The sequence below is a fragment of the Struthio camelus genome, chromosome 1 (assembly GCF_040807025.1).
Source record: "Struthio camelus isolate bStrCam1 chromosome 1, bStrCam1.hap1, whole genome shotgun sequence".
Taxonomy (NCBI): domain Eukaryota; kingdom Metazoa; phylum Chordata; class Aves; order Struthioniformes; family Struthionidae; genus Struthio; species Struthio camelus.
The window spans coordinates 28,641,257-28,657,148 of record NC_090942.1 but is presented as its reverse complement, the minus strand read 5'-3'; the positions used below and the strand labels follow the sequence as shown (position 1 = coordinate 28,657,148).

Genomic DNA, 15,892 nt, shown 5'->3' with positions numbered 1-15,892 from the left:
TTTCCCTACTTTCTTTTACCTCTCAGATTGGAAATTGCTCCTGTGAAAAATAAAACTCTTTGTACCAGAGGCGTGAATTATTTATAGAAAAATCTTGATTGAAGTCATTTTTTGTGTGCACAGTGAAAATTTTCACACTGAAAATTGTTGCAGGATCAATTTTCATGTAATGTCTAGTCCATAATTAGTACAATGAAGTGGAAATATCTGTGTGTTTGCTTAATGTTGCCAGCGGGTGGTGTAGGAAAAGATATCTTTTCACATTGCAAAATACAAAAGAACCCAGCATTTCAGACCTTTTCACCCCTATTCCTGTGCCATAAGATGAGGCATTTTGTCTGTACCGTGTAGATCAAAACAATAAATATTTAACTTTGCTGAATAGGATCTTTCTTTAGGCCACACAGTGAAACATATTTTCTTTTAGTGCCAGTCAAGCAAGAAAACAATAGCCAGTCTGTTTAAAAATAAGATGAGGTTATTGTATTTTATCTCAGAGCAGGATATAGTTACGCGATAAAGTAATTTTTTATATGTTTATGGCCCTTTCAGATTGTGTTTGGATTGTGGTTTGCAAGAAATTTTCTTTGAAAGCTTCTGAAGATGAGAGATTGAACTTATTCTGTGTTAAGCTCTCTGAAGAGTAGTCCCTTAAAAGTTGTAGCTAATGCCTAAGCTCCAACAACTAACTCATTGCTCCAGTTTGAAACTGTTTGCCTAAAGAGGCTTCCCATTGCAGGCCACAGGCAGGGAACCTTTAGAGCAGAAAGCGATTAGTGATGAGGACGTCTCCATGTCGGTAGGCTGGAGCTCCTTTGTTCTCCATATAGGCTCCATTTCGCCAGCTTTGATCTGCGTTAATGCAGCTCTGTGCTGAATGATATGCTTCACCTCCTAGCAGGTCTCATTATTTCAGACTGAGTATGATGTTTATAAGGATATTTTGCTTCTGGACTGAAGCTGAATAAATCAGGCTGGCCTGAAGAGAAGGCAGAATGATCTGAAATGAAGCCAAATGCATTACTTTATTACTATTATTCTGCTTTCTAAGCTCTTTAATTTTCCTGTCTTGGTTACCAAATATGACTTGGTATAGCAGATTTAATGATGGATATCAAATATTGATTCCCTGCTTATTTCCTCGTGTGTATCTTTTAGGGGTTTGTGGTGACAGGAAGGGTCAGTGGACTACGGGGACTGTGTGTGTTCTTGTCCTTCAGAAAGGAGAAGTGCCAGAGAATTTTTGCTTGACGGTGTTTGCTCTGCCCTCTTCTCTTCAATTTTCCTGAGTAGTTATATAGTCCACCTGAATGTAGGAGCAGTCATTGTGTAGTACTTACATGGGCTCTTCAAGGTGGACAAAGAATTGATGATGAAAGAGAATTTATTTCTTTACTGCACATATGCTGAAAGTCAGTTAAAATACACCTCTTGGTATATATATAGTCAAATGAGATTTTTCTTTCAAGCTCTGTGGTCTAAAACATTTTCTTGGTAAGATGAAGCCGTCTCCTTTGTTTGACCTAGTGAGCAATTGGACATATTCCTACTCCAAAATGCAACATCCTTTTGAAATGATCCTGTTGCTTTTCCATCTCTATCATCACCCTATAGCGGAAGCATACTGAGGATCTAGCCCAGAAAAGGTAATAAGAACAACTGCTAAATTCAATGTCTTTTCCCCCTTGCCTTCATTAGTGCTAATAAAATACCTCAGGTCTCTCTATGTGAGTCGCATTATAGCATATACATAGATTTGGGGCTTCCTGAAACTCAATGAAGAGCCCATTCTTATCCAAGAGCAGAATGGGGGACTGAGGCTGGGGTACATCACTCTAGGTGCTCTGTACTTTGTTTTAGGTCTATGCAGATATGAAAATAATGTTAAGTAAGTTTAACTTCAATCATTTTTAGATGCATTAAAATTTTGAGAAAGGCCAGTGCTACCTTTTTTTCCTAAATTTTTTGACTGGTAAATAGTCTACTTCTTAAGCAGTTATCATTCACAACTTATTTAGAGTCATTGAATACTTGAGGTAAATTTATCTCAAAGCAATTGTGAAAGATGGAAAGTGCAAGGAAATATTTAACGTTATTTTCTATATTTTTAGCTTTCCAAGAATAAAATGTTCACTGTATAGGAAATCAGGAAATCTTTATTTAGAGGATAGAATGTTTTATTCATTAGATTTTGATTCTGTACTCCCAAGGAAAGGCAATGTGGTTGTGTAACCCGTTACCTAAAATATTTTGTTTGGGGTGGGGTTTCTTGGATGTAGGAAGTTTTGTTATTTTTCTAAAAAAAAAAAATTCTTGCTGTTTTACATTTTATTCTATGTATGGAACCATCAAAAGGAAGATTGAAAAGATGGTTTCTTCTGTGATGAATTTTGAATATTCCCAATTAACTTTACTGGAAAGTAATACATGTATGAGGAACAAAAGGATTTACCTTTATCTATTTATTTTATGAGCTCACATAAGGTTATCGCAATTTAGAACATTAAAATGTTTAGTCTAGACATTTAGTTTGTGCTTGGTTCTTCTAGGCAGTATTAGTGTATGTAGGTCTTTCAAGTATTCTTCTTTCTCATGCATACATGAGCCATCACATGTCTGTGGGACTGATGCAGAGAATCACATCATACAGTAGATACTGTAGTGTGAGTCTGCATATAGGAAGCATGTGTTTTAGTGGTGCTCCTTTGAGCATAGTCCCACCTGATGGCACACATGTTGTAGCAGTACATTGCCATAGGTTTCTTTCCTGGTCCTTGGCCCTCACAGCTCTGCTCTGTAGCCTTTTCTGGCATGTGAGGATATGGAGGGCAAGGGACACCAAAGTACGATGCTGTACAAATGAATGAAGTCCAAGTTGTTGAAAGAATGAGCAGTGAAAGGCAGTTGTGTGTCATAGGTTCAGTGAAGGAAACTCAGCAGGTCTAAGCACTATGGCATTATGACACTGCTTGTCATAATTTAGGGATGACATTATGCATGTATGTAATGCTAAAGAAGTATAAGAAAGATTCTTATATGCATGTCTATATGCATCTATAAGAGCATGCCTAAAGTTATTTTTTTCTTTTGTACCTTCTGTCTCATACAGCTTATCTTTATGGTAGCCAGCTTCATATGTGTAAGATGATTCAGAAGTTGATTATAATGATTATATTTTTCCTTTGAGGGTAAGTAGGGTGTTAGGGGAGGTAAAATTATGTTTTACAATATGATTCACATTTCTGGAGTCTGGAAATGGATGGAGATTAAGCGAACAGCATTGGAAGGTGATAGGACAGCAGAAGGACTGCTTTGGAGTTGAGATGAGGGAACTAAAGGTAAGAGCTACCGTAACGTTCTTGATATCCTATAGAAACAGCCTTGCTAGCAAAAATATTTCAGAAAGCCCAGCCCATGCAGAATATGGCTGAAGTGAGATACAAGTAGTGTGTAAACCTTGTCCTTATCCTTGTGAGATGCTGAAGTCAAGGGAATGCCAATATATTTTAATTACATGATACTTTCTGTGAAACATCACAGTAAAAAACTTCTTCAGAGAGGCACAGGAGAAGGGCTGCTTGTTCCTTCTCCACTGCCTCTCTTCTTCCTTTCCTCAAGAAATAGTGAATTTTTTAGCAAGCAAGTAGTGTGAGTACCTAATTTAACAGCTCTTTTAAAACAAAGGTCCCAGTTCACAAATATCGAAGTAATGACTTTCAACTTCTAGATGAAACTGGGCCAGCACAGATCAGTAGTCATTACAATTAATCATTTATTCAGTAGCCTTTTTGAATTAAATTATTTGGATGGGTTTAATTCTTAGTGGGCAGCTATTATCACAAATCACAAATCTATTATCTTTGACATCACATATTGCAATACTAACATAGAGAGAAGCTAAAATGTTAATTGGTACAGATTCTGAACTTTCTGTATTCTCTTGCGAAAGGCAGTGGCTATAGGCAAGCTTAAAGGCACTGAAAAAGTAGGATACGTCTTTTTTGAGCTGAGTTCACAGCAAATGCAGGACATTCAATTTTCAGCTAAGACCATAAGAGAATAACGAGAGAAAGAGAGATAACCAAGCATGTCAAGTTCTGGTTCATTTTACTGTGTGTTTGACATCTCTTCACAAAGGTTGGCATCTCTCTCTAGATGACTAGTATCCTGCAGTGTGAAGGATGTCCTGAGACTGAAGCACATATCCTTACTTAACAGTGGAATGCATCCCACTGTACTTCTCCAGCCCCTTTTATCTGTGCTGATATGTTTTTTTCAGCAGATGTCTTATTAGTTTGCACAGAATACCACATCTGGAGCTGATTACAAGTGTATAAATATTAAATTAAATCAATTAGAGTTGAGAGGCGGTATGGCAGCTTTAGTCAGACTGTGAGCTGAATATGCTGTGCTGGTTTTGTGTCTATTGTTTACAAGGGAAAGTGTTTGGAATAGAGGAACTAGAAGAATTAAAGTCTGGAACAGAGTACTTTATAGTAAGTAATCCTCTACAAGATATCAAGATGTACCTTGGCTACCTAATCATGTAGATGTCCACAGTGTATACATTCACACAAGAGCAAGTTGCCTAAACTCTCTTTATAGCCAGAGAGAGCAGTAGGCATGTCCAGGAATGTTCATCTCCTTCTAGTGGAAACGCCTAAAATAGTTTAAATTAATTTCCCGGTTCTTTACACTCACTTTTTAGAGAGACCAAGTAAGTTGTTTTAACCTAGATGTTTTCACTGCAGATGTTAGGTGAGATAAGTTCCACTCTTTAGTGGAGAGAGATGAGACAGATTTCTGAAAGTGGTCGAGCCTTTAACTAGTAGGAAAAGACAGTAATTGGTGGGTAATTAACAAAAAAAGAAAAGAAAAAATTGCCAGAGTAGAAATAAGGCATTCATTTTTAAACACTGAGAACAATTAATTAACTATTGGTACGAACTTGCAAGAAATGTGGTACTTGAAAGAATATTCCAAAAATTTCTTCTAATTTTAAGACACTTGATATCTTTAAATTAAGACTATGAAATGTTGTAACACACCTGTTCTAGTTCAAAAATAAGTTGTGGACTTGGTACAAAATATTTTGGAGGAGTTTTTCTGGTATGTTCAAAATCTAAAAAAACCTGTTCATTTTACATTCTTTCACTCTTAAGTGAGAAATTTTGTTTATTTCCACCTCGTTAATTGCACTAGAAATTATTCCTTGCTGGTTTTGCTGAAAGCATAACTTTCAATTTGTGGTATTTGTCAGAACAGAAATTATATTTAAAATGAAACAGAGATGGAATACACTGCAAATTTTGAGGTTATAAAACTTTAAAATTAAGTCTTGTGTTTCAGTTTCATACCTACTAGTGAAAATTTCTGTTAAAGTTTAAAAGAGCAAGAATTTTCAGTAATTTTGCATATCTTGGCTTTTGGATAACCAGCTTGAACATACTAGAGACCTCATTTTCTTGGGCCAGAAGCCAGAAAACCAGATTTCTTTAAACTTTTTAAAAATCAGAAATTACTTTTTAAAATTTTATCTTCTTATTTAGGTAACCCTCCTCTGAAGCTGAGGCTTTTGTTAGATTTCAGTTGAACCATTTATAGAAGATTAATGATACAAAATTATAAGCTTTGTTTTCACAAGGGTTTGTGACCTTGGGCAGAATTTCAGGCTCCCCCCCAAACTCATACAGATGCTGGCAAAATTCGCTTTCTGTATGGCAAACCATTCCTATGGAACCATTCCTTTTTGAAACATGAAGTAATTGATATGTTGAATGTGGGTGAGTTAAACACAGGTAAGGAAATTAAATATGATTCCAGAAGTGATGGAGAAGATAGGACAGTATCCAAGATAATCTAGTCAGAACCCTGTACCTAACACAGGGAAAGGAGTGGGGAAAACTCTATTGAATGCGAGAAGTTTTTAACTAAAAGATAGCAGTGTAGAATATTACAGAGTGGCACCAGTAAACGCATTCATTTGATTGCAGATTAACTTTTTAAAGTAAGTATATTTGGTCCTTTGAGTCAGTGTTTTTTTTCTCAAAGTGAGATGCTCTGCTGCTTTAAGGAAACTATGCTAGCCTATTTATCTTCAACCGAGCAAGTTTCCTACATAGGCAGCCCCCTATGTAAGCAGTTTCACAGTTGATCTGCCAGTGCTTTTGGATCATCGACAGGAATTTCAGTTAGAGGAGTCTGCTCGTGCCCTTAGATCATACAAGATGGGAAATATATAAAGGCAGCCACCTTTTGGACCCACGGGTCTGTGATGTGATGGTTGCAGTGGACATATTATGTGGACTTTCTGCCCAAAAGGGGCACTGTCATTTCAAACCCATTATCTAAAGATTTTTGCCATTTTTAATCACTGAATTCAAAGCTGAAGTTGTGTTTCGTTTCCATTTCTATTTCTTTGAGATATTAGAGCTGAATATAATTCCTTAGAAGTACAGAAATAATCGTGTGAGTGAGAACACAGATAAAAGAGAAAATATTTCTCTTATAGCTAAAGAGAAAAAATTATTAAATTAGGTGAAATAGTATTCCAGCTCCTGCTTGAAATCTTTGCTACTCTTTGTGCTTAACTTAACGTTCAACTTTCCCTGACATTTTATACAAAAAACCTTCAATATTTTTCTTCCAATTTATCACAAATGCTCTACACTACAGAAAAGGAATTGCAAAGTCTGTATTTAGAGTTCTTGTGAACACAGAGAGAAAGAGGAAGAGGGGAAGAAAGGGAATATTTTTTTAGGGGAGATGGAAGAAATAATGTGAATGGAGAATTTTCTGCGAGTTGTGGAAATAAACATGGGGAATATTAATGACAAAAAGGGAAAAGAAAGGGCTACCGATAGTAGCCATTGGGAAAATTGGGATTGTAGGAAAAAAGGAAGTGAAATAGGCCAGAGCAAAGGGTTAGTGAAGATTAAATGGAGAGTTCCAAAACTGCTGCTCTGTTCCATTAGCTTCAAGACTGTTTTATCTTTTTTGGAAGGAAGGCAGAAGAAGGGAGATGGAAATCCAAGTCATTAAGGACATCTTTAGGCAGTAAAGAGGAGCCCTATAAGTAAAATACAAGTGTTCTATCATTAGAAGTCCTTACAGCCTCTAGCAGAAGCAAGATATACAAAACTTGTAGATCAGTAGCAACTGTTCTGTTGAATGGCATGTTTCTTAGAAACTATTTTCTTCCAAGTTTTATTCTTTTAACTGTTGCTAAAGCTTTTTCTTAGCATGAAGGCGCATAAATCTATCAAATGATCTTGATGACAAAGGATCTCTGTAGAAAAGACCTGGAGTGTGAAGTCTATTCTTAGGTTTCTGTCTGTTTTTGTGAGAACATAATTCTCATTTACTCTGAAAAGAGATAGCACCTGAAACCATCTCAGCCGTATTCTGTGTTTTTATACCAAGCCCAAAAATACTGTGAGGGTCATCCCTTTGCTGCTGGGGAAGGTGAAGATGACATTTGCAAGGTTAAAAATGCAAACAGATATTAAGAGAAGTGCCTTCTCCATGGATGTGCAACATGAGATTTGTCAGCTCCTGATATTAGAATCACCCTCAAATGTAAATAATTTTGATAGGAACTGTGGAAGTTTTCTTCTCTGAATACCTAACCTTAGATTTCTCAATTTAAGCATTTAGAAATAGATGCACTGAAGAAAATCTAGTGGATACTTCATGGTGTTTTTATGCTGTTCAGCATCATTACATTAAGTTTGTCCCTGGCTTGATTTCACTTCCTTCATAAAATGACAGCAAGGATGTATTTGGACCAGCCCTATGTACTTTTTACAATAGGTAATGCATGTTCCAACAAATAGCATTGTGTGTCTATTGGACTTCTTCACTCTGTTTACGCCTTTGAAAGCAATTGCTAAACATTTTTTACTTATTATAATTACAGCCTGAAGTTCTTTGTCTGTTGCATGCCATATGTTATCCTGAGGTGAAGGGTAGAGGAGACCAGAAGGGGAACTCATTAAAAGTCTGATTAAAATTCCATGTTGACACACCTGCAAAGAAATATATCTGATGATATCCCACCACCATTTAAAACAATGGGAGTTCAGGGATTAATTTCAGTAGGGCTGGGATTTCACCTTGTTTACAGGAGAAGATACAGTAGGCCCAGTCATTCTTCACCTGGATTTTTTGGAAGAAGTAGTAGTAGAATCAGGAACCAGGAGTGGCACCAGCAGCATTACAGACAGCAGTACTAGTAGAAATATGAAACAGTTGAAACCAACTCAGAGATCTAGGTACATAACAACACAAATCCTAATGTCCCGGTGAAGATACCAGGTGAATGTCCAAGTTACAGATGAGTAACATTACTCCTCTATGCTTAGTGAAACCACAAGTGATCTGAGCAGGTCATCTCAAATGTGCCTTGTTCTCTCTAAATATTTCATGATCTATAGGAAAACAATTTTGTCATGAAAATCTTACTCTAAAAATGTTATTGGCCCTGTTTTTCACATCCCTCTTTCTGCAAACAACTGAGCTGTTTTATTAGTAACAAGAGTTTTTCTGTGCAGCTGTACTTCAGCAAGAGGAAAATAACTAGTTAACATAAGAATGTAAAAGTCACCTGCAATAGCTTTTCCATACGTAAGAGCATCTTGATTTTAAGGTCAGAATCTTCTAAGTCAGGAAGAGAATGCTATTATCAAATTAAAGAGTTGGGAGAATCTCCCATTTCCTGATGGATCAGGCAGTCAGTTTCTAGTCCCTGAGTTGCTGGACCTTTAATCTGTCACTGATCCAGGGCTGAACAGTATTGTTCATTCTGTTCCTGAGGTCAGGGCAATTTACAAGGGAGGAAGAAGGAAATATTTTTCTGGCAAGATTTTTATTTATTTATTTACTCTGCAATACCTCAGAGGCTTGGAATGCCCAACAGGGAGTGACTAGCAGTTGAAATCACAGTTGAGGTGTTGAAAATCGTATTATATCTGACTTTCATATGAAATGTTAACTTCCAGAGAACAGTTCAACCTAGAATCCCTGGAAATCTGGCGAATTTGACATCCGAGTCTGAGTTTTGAGTCTGAGCACTTCTCTGGGAACGATGTGGATTGCCCATGCATGAACTAGAATTGATTAGTCTCATGTTGATATCACTGCTGAAAACAGGAGTCCTGTGTTAGCTGATTACATCAGACAAGATGATAGATTTCCAGACAGTGCCATAGTGAGACTTAATCTTTCTCCTTCATATTTTTCTTTCTCTCTTTTACTCCACTTCCTCTCTACCTTTGTCTTGATAGGAAAAGTGAAGTTAGTTTTCTGAATAGACAACGATGTGGTTAACCTCCAGAAGAGTTTAAACTTGTCTTTCTTGGAAAGTGACAGGCATCAGCTTTCTGATTTCAGACATAGTAAATGCTTGAAAAATGCTTCACATGTCTTTCAGTCTTTTACTCAAGGAAAGATAGCGAACCATGAGCCTTATGGGCTTCTTTACTTTGCCTCAGTCATGATTCTGACTCTAAACTACAGAAATTCCTAGAGGTGAAGAACTTTCTAGCTGGGCAAGTCACACAGCTTCTTCTGTGGAAGTGGTAGGTCATTTGTGATGTACCTATGCCTGTCATACAAACAGATCAGCCGTGTATATGTAGATGAACTGTATGAAGTGTGTTTATCTCTAAACTTACTGTGCACGTGCAGAGTGATGGACTAATAATTTACTAGAAGCAGCAGGATTACTGTACGTGTGGCGCAGCGGATGTAGATAGCCAAGTTCCCTACTAATGCCCCTTGGATGCCTGGGGGAAAAGAGACTCCAGAAGTTGGCTGCCTTCATAAAACCTGGCCCCAGGAGCTCAGTTTCTCAAGGATTTTCCTATGCCATGCCTCCTTTTTTTTTCTCCAGGAATTGTACTACAGGGAAACGTTTTGTAAAGCATGAGAACGCTGAGGCCAGTTTTGTCTGATATCAAATTCCTCAGTCAGCTTCCTTGACTTCTGGGGAATCCCCTTCTCAGTATTCTTGGAGTGGTTGCATAGGTAGTGAGAATCACAGTCCTTTTCTGCAGAGCGGAGGACATAGATGCTGGGAGCTTCTGACAGACTTGGGGCTTCTCGCTCCAAACATGGCATAACCACCTTGGAGTTGTAGCTCCTGGAAGCTTGGGCTCCCTGGAGCACAGTGAGCAAACTGCCAGGAACCTGAGATGGTCCAGCCCTTGTTTCTGGGAGAGGTCCTCTGAAACTAACACTGCCACGGTGGTAGTGGTGCTAGTGTAGCGACTTATGGACAAATGTCAGGTAAGGCTGGTAGGCAGAGTTAATGTTTTTATTAGAGCAACCTTATAAGTGGAAAAATTAGACAGCTTACAGGCACACAAGCCCTTCTTCATGTCTCTGCTTCCATGAAATATTTTGGTTTTCATGAATCCTCAGTTTCTGTCCTAAATACTCCCTCGTCAAGAAAACTCCTGACCTCCTCTGCCAGTGAGATTTGTGCTGGCTTCTCTTGCTCTGTGCCAAGCAAAACCATCACACAGGAATGAAATGGTATTTGCTGTTTTTATCACTGGCTAAAGATTCATTTCCAGCATATTCATAAGTAACTTGCAGCCCGAGCTGTGGAGCTTGGATCCTAAACTAGTTGCAGACCTTTAGCATTTCTGGCATTCCTGGCTAGGAAATTTGTGCCAGCTTTTTTTAATGCAGCTGCTGAAGTATGAATTTCTCCAGGATTGCAGGCACTCAGATGCAGAGTTTGCTTCCTGCTTTACCTAACTTTAGCGGCAAGCATGTTTGTCATTGTTATTTGACACAAAATACACTCTGAAGGTTAACACCTTGGATTGATATTATAGGAAGGTACATTCTTTGCTTTTAGAGATCTAGCAATTAAGACAAATATTTGTTCTTGAAGTCTTGCAGCTCTTGGTTGCTCTATGAGGTAGAAGAATGATGTATTTTCTTTAATCACCATTTCTGATTATGTAAACAGGCAAAAGAAACAATCCTGTGTGGGTGTTTCTTTTTTTTTTTTTTCCACAACTTCCATCTAACCTGCCTGTATACTGTTGCTTCCATTTAGTGTGTAACTTGTGTTCCTTGAATATGGAAAATGCATGTCTGATCCTTAAAAAATCTGTTAACAGGACATTTCAAAGTTCCCAGACAAAGATTATACAGTGCTGGGGGAAGGTGGAATCACCTTGAGTGGAGGCCAGCGAGCACGAATCTCACTAGCAAGGTGAGTATTTTACCATCTAACTATTTCAGCATTTCATAGATGAGGGAAGGACCATAACTAAGCACATAAATGCATGTGGACCAAATTGTCCTAAATGAATATCCCCTAGGTTTATCAGGAACTTCATTTTACTGTCAGAAATATGAATTTTGCTCTGCAATTTCATTTGTGATACATCTGTATATTTATCCACTGAATTTTAAAAGTTTGATGTCAGAAGCATAATGTTCAGCTTAGCTTAGATGAATCTTTCACTTCTTAGCACAAGATGGCATTTAGGGATTCATGTTGCTACTAATTTTGAACATTTTTTGGTGTACAAAGAATAACTGGAAAGCAACGGTTAGGTCAGTACCTATGAATAATGGAGGGCTAGCCTTCTCTATTTGGCCTTCCAAAGTTAGTGTCTAATTTTGGAGATCTATAGAAGTAAAAGGTGTTTTGCTAGAAGTTAGCTATGTGTTTTAGCTGGATCACTTAGCTATCGTCAGAAATCCAGTAACGATAGCTCTGATGTGTAAATGGCCCCGTTTATTTCTGTACAAAGTGCAAACTGTGTTGGTTCCCATGGTCAGAAATGCTAGGCAGAATTGTGTTATGATGCGTATCATGAAAGATGTGCATGCCTGTGTGAGGGTAAGGTAAAAGATGGATTCATTAAAACAGAGAGGCCTTCAGTGCAGAGGCCTTTTATGGAGTAAGGCAGGAGAGGATGGGAGAAGCAGACTTGTCTTTTAGAGCAAAAAACCCAACGAAGTCCACTTAGATTTTCATTTAAAGTCCTACATTTTAATGAACTATTTCCCAGATTCTATGAATAATCTTGTCTGTCACTTTTGAGATAGTTACAAGTCATTTACTAGAGTGTCATAGAATGGATATTATTTATTGTCATTTATATAATTATTATTTTCAAAACAATTAAGTGTCCCGAAGGCTGTAGTTGCATCTTCTTTGCATTTTGTTTGGGCTGCAGTCTAAGCTCACCATACATCAAAGCGTGCAGATTCTCAGATGTGGGTTGCAGATGAGGCTCCGAGAAAGCTAGAGAAGGAAACCTGGGATTACAGCCCTGGGTTGTACCTGCCTGCACTGGTGGCAAGCTGAACATTATTTACTTGGTCTAACATGTGTCTGGTCTATTCTGTGGCAAAGTCGTATGAAGTCAGAATCACTTCTAGAAGTGTCTCCAACCCTCCCTCTTGAAAAAATAGATGTTGACTGCCTGGGTTTAAGCATTCTTACTGAACACTTTCAGTGCCTGCAGCTACAACATGCAGAAATAAGGGCATGTGAAAAGAAACAGTGCGTGCCCTGGGTTTGAGTTAGCTCACAGGCCCGGTACCCTAAGGTCAGTCATATATAGCTAGTAAGTCCAATATCCCAATTATAGCAATAAGCTGAGCGCTACTATTATTCCAGGAAACAAACTGCAAACTTTTTAACTGCTGAAAATGCCAAGAACAGTATGAACTTTTTGTTATTGTGCAGCCACTACATCATAATGTATGTTCAGTGAAATCAATCATGACAGAGGATTTTTCAGTAAGGTTAGTTAGTTTATTAACATAATATACTATTATTGAGAGTTTTTCTTCCAGTGGTTAAATATTTTCACATTGTTCAACATAATGGTTTTAAAACTCATTTAAAAAATACCTTAAAAAGAACCGAAATATAGCTATCCAGATTTTCTTTACTAATTATACCCTGATTCATATCACATCATGATTTTCATATTCACAGAGGAAGGACCTTTTTGAGCTTCTATTGAAGTAGATTTAAAAAAAACTCTTAATCACAGATTTAAGTCGCAGTGAGCCATGTCCAGGCACAGCTTAAGCTCCTAATGCTACAAATAGTTTTTCATGTCCTGAACTTGAAATATTGTATAGTCCCATTCAAGTTAATGTTTGCAAGGTTGTGGCTTGCTAACACACCTGTCTTTGCATACAAGTTATTTCAAAGTACTTTTAAAACTAAGTCCTGCACCTGAGACCTAGGTTCTTTCAGGCATTCATTTACAAACATGAAATATTCCCACTGGCATCAGTAGACGTTACAGTAGGTCACAAATTCCCATTTAGATAAGTGGTTATTGTACATCCAAAGGGACTGTTAGATTCAGGCCTTAAACAGATCGTTAAAGTAACCTGTATGAAAGGCAACTGTATAGCTTCCTTTGATTACATGGAAAGTAATGAAGGAGGCAAGGAAAGGCTTTACTGAAAAGTGTCATACAATCACATTTAATGTTAAACTCCAGCTCCATATTAACACTGTAGAAAGTCTATGAAACACAAATTTTTTGATGCAAAATGGTAAAGGCGTGCATTTTCAATTATATTTATGTAAATTTATAAGACTACTGAAAGTTGCTTTCATATCCATTTTCTCTTTTTAGAGCAGTGTACAAAGATGCTGATTTGTATCTCCTGGATTCTCCTTTTGGATATTTAGACATTTTTACAGAAAAAGAAATATTTGAAAGGTACCGTATGTTGTGAGAGATGATATTTAGAAATTCCATCAAGTGGCACAATGTATAGCATGGGTACAAGAATGGAAATCAGACTCTAATTGGTGCAGAATTTAGTACTAGTACAAAAATACTGATCAAAATGGTACATTTATGAGATGCTTATTTTTAGAAATTCTTGTGAGCAAGCATTTTGTCTTAGCAGTAGGACAGTATAGCTTATTGTAAGAAACAGGCCTGGGCCAGGTGTGAACATTACTGCTCCCTCTTTAGTCACAATATGTTGAATTTGCTATGATCTGTTAATCCCAGAGTGCATGGCTTTATATCTGGCGTGTCTGCGTACCAGAAGGCCTTTCATTTTAAAGTGTTTTTCTGCTTTGTAAGTATAAATGTTTACAAAAAACTTTATTTTGTCTTGTTTTTATTATTTACTAAAAGAGTGGTCATCTAAAAGTGCCCCCTGACCAGGAGATTGACAGCAGTTTGGCCAAACACATAGGCTTCCTAGGCTTCCTGTTGGCGTAGCTCAAAATAGAAAGGACACACACTGCCGTCCATAAACTTCTCAGCCACAACATACTTGAAGTTTTGAAATTGGGCTAATACTTTTGGGTTTGTTAATAAAAGATCTAAATAAGCCTAAGAAGAAAAGAAATACTTCACTTTCATGTTGAACTATACTTTGTAGTTTGAGGTGAAAATTATTCCTTTTTTTCCCTATTTTTTTGGCTCATGCACTAAAGTACTCACCCTTCACACATCTCAGCCTTGCTACTTCCTTTGTATTTTGTGGGATCACCTAAAAGTACTCACAGGGGGACATGTATAAGCAAATGATTTGAAAGTGGAGGTGATAAAAGCAATGTCTAATCATGAAGAGAAAAAATTATTTTTTAACATGTAAATAACTTTCATTTTTTATAGCTGTGTTTGCAAGTTGATGGCAAATAAAACTAGGATCTTGGTTACTTCAAAACTGGAACATTTAAAAATTGCTGATAAAATATTAATCTTACATGAAGGGAGCTGCTATTTCTATGGCACATTTTCGGAACTTCAGGGTCAACGGCCAGACTTCAGCTCAAAGCTGATGGGATTTGATGCTTTTGATCAATTCAGTGCAGAGAGAAGAAATTCGATTCTCACTGAAACTCTCCGACGATTTTCCATTGAAGGAGAAGGAGTGGGATCACGAAATGAAGCAAAACAGCAGTCTTTTAAACAGACATCCGATTTTAATGACAAAAGAAAGAACTCCATAATTATTAACCCACTTAATGCAGGCAGAAAATTCTCAATAGTGCAGAAGAATGGAACACAGGTCAATGGAATAGAGGAGAGTCACAGCGACCCGCCAGAAAGGAGGCTGTCGCTGGTACCTGATTCAGAACAAGGAGATATGGTTCTACCTCGGAGTAACGTGCTAAATGCTGACCATATGCTGCAAGGTCGGAGGAGGCAATCTGTGTTAAATCTGATGACAGGCACCTCTGTGAACCAGGGACAAAACTTTTACAAAAAGGGAAGTACAGCAGTTCGGAAAATGTCTGTGGTGCCTCAGACAAACCTATCTTGCGAGATAGATATCTACGCCAGGCGCTTGTCTCAAGACAGTGTCTTGGACATTACTGATGAAATTAATGAAGAGGATTTGAAGGTGTGTGCTGATCTACATTTATCCTATTTTTTGATAAGGGGATAGTTTTGTGCAATATACTCCTTATGTATTTTTCTACCTGACTCTGTCATTCCTAATGCAGTAGTTCTCTGTGGAATATCTTTTTGGAATATCTGTGGAATATTCTTTTTTAACTCAAATAGCAATCATTGTATCAAACCTTCCAAATTTTATTTTGCCTGATCTTTTATAATTTTTGAATTATCTGTTAAGATTTCAATACAGAATGATTTAATCTCCCACACTTTAATCTCCTTTTAAGATTAGTTCTGGTAAAATGGAATATGAAGCCATAACATTGAAGTATGTTATCTTAAAATAATTATATGAAATAGACATTTGAAGTGCCAAAACACAGAGTAAATTAAAATACATTTTAAAATCTTGCACAGTTTTAAAAACTGAATATTGCAGTTGACTGAAATTTAATCGAATTTGACAAATTTATCAGATCTTATTTAAAAAGGAGGGCACTGCATAACTTTTATGTCTTGATACAGAC

General features: G+C 37.3%; 1 protein-coding gene across 2 annotated transcripts in view; it reads left to right on the top strand.

The window, feature by feature from the left end:
- CFTR (CF transmembrane conductance regulator) overlaps positions 1–15,892 on the top strand; it is a 91,157-nt gene that overhangs the window by 33,452 nt on the left and 41,813 nt on the right. For both annotated transcript variants that reach the window (XM_068932612.1, XM_068932611.1), the window contains 3 exons: positions 11,136–11,230; positions 13,635–13,721; positions 14,637–15,369. In XM_068932612.1, coding sequence (XP_068788713.1) covers positions 11,136–11,230; positions 13,635–13,721; positions 14,637–15,369 — 915 coding nt within the window. The remainder of the gene's footprint in view (positions 1–11,135; positions 11,231–13,634; positions 13,722–14,636; positions 15,370–15,892) is intronic.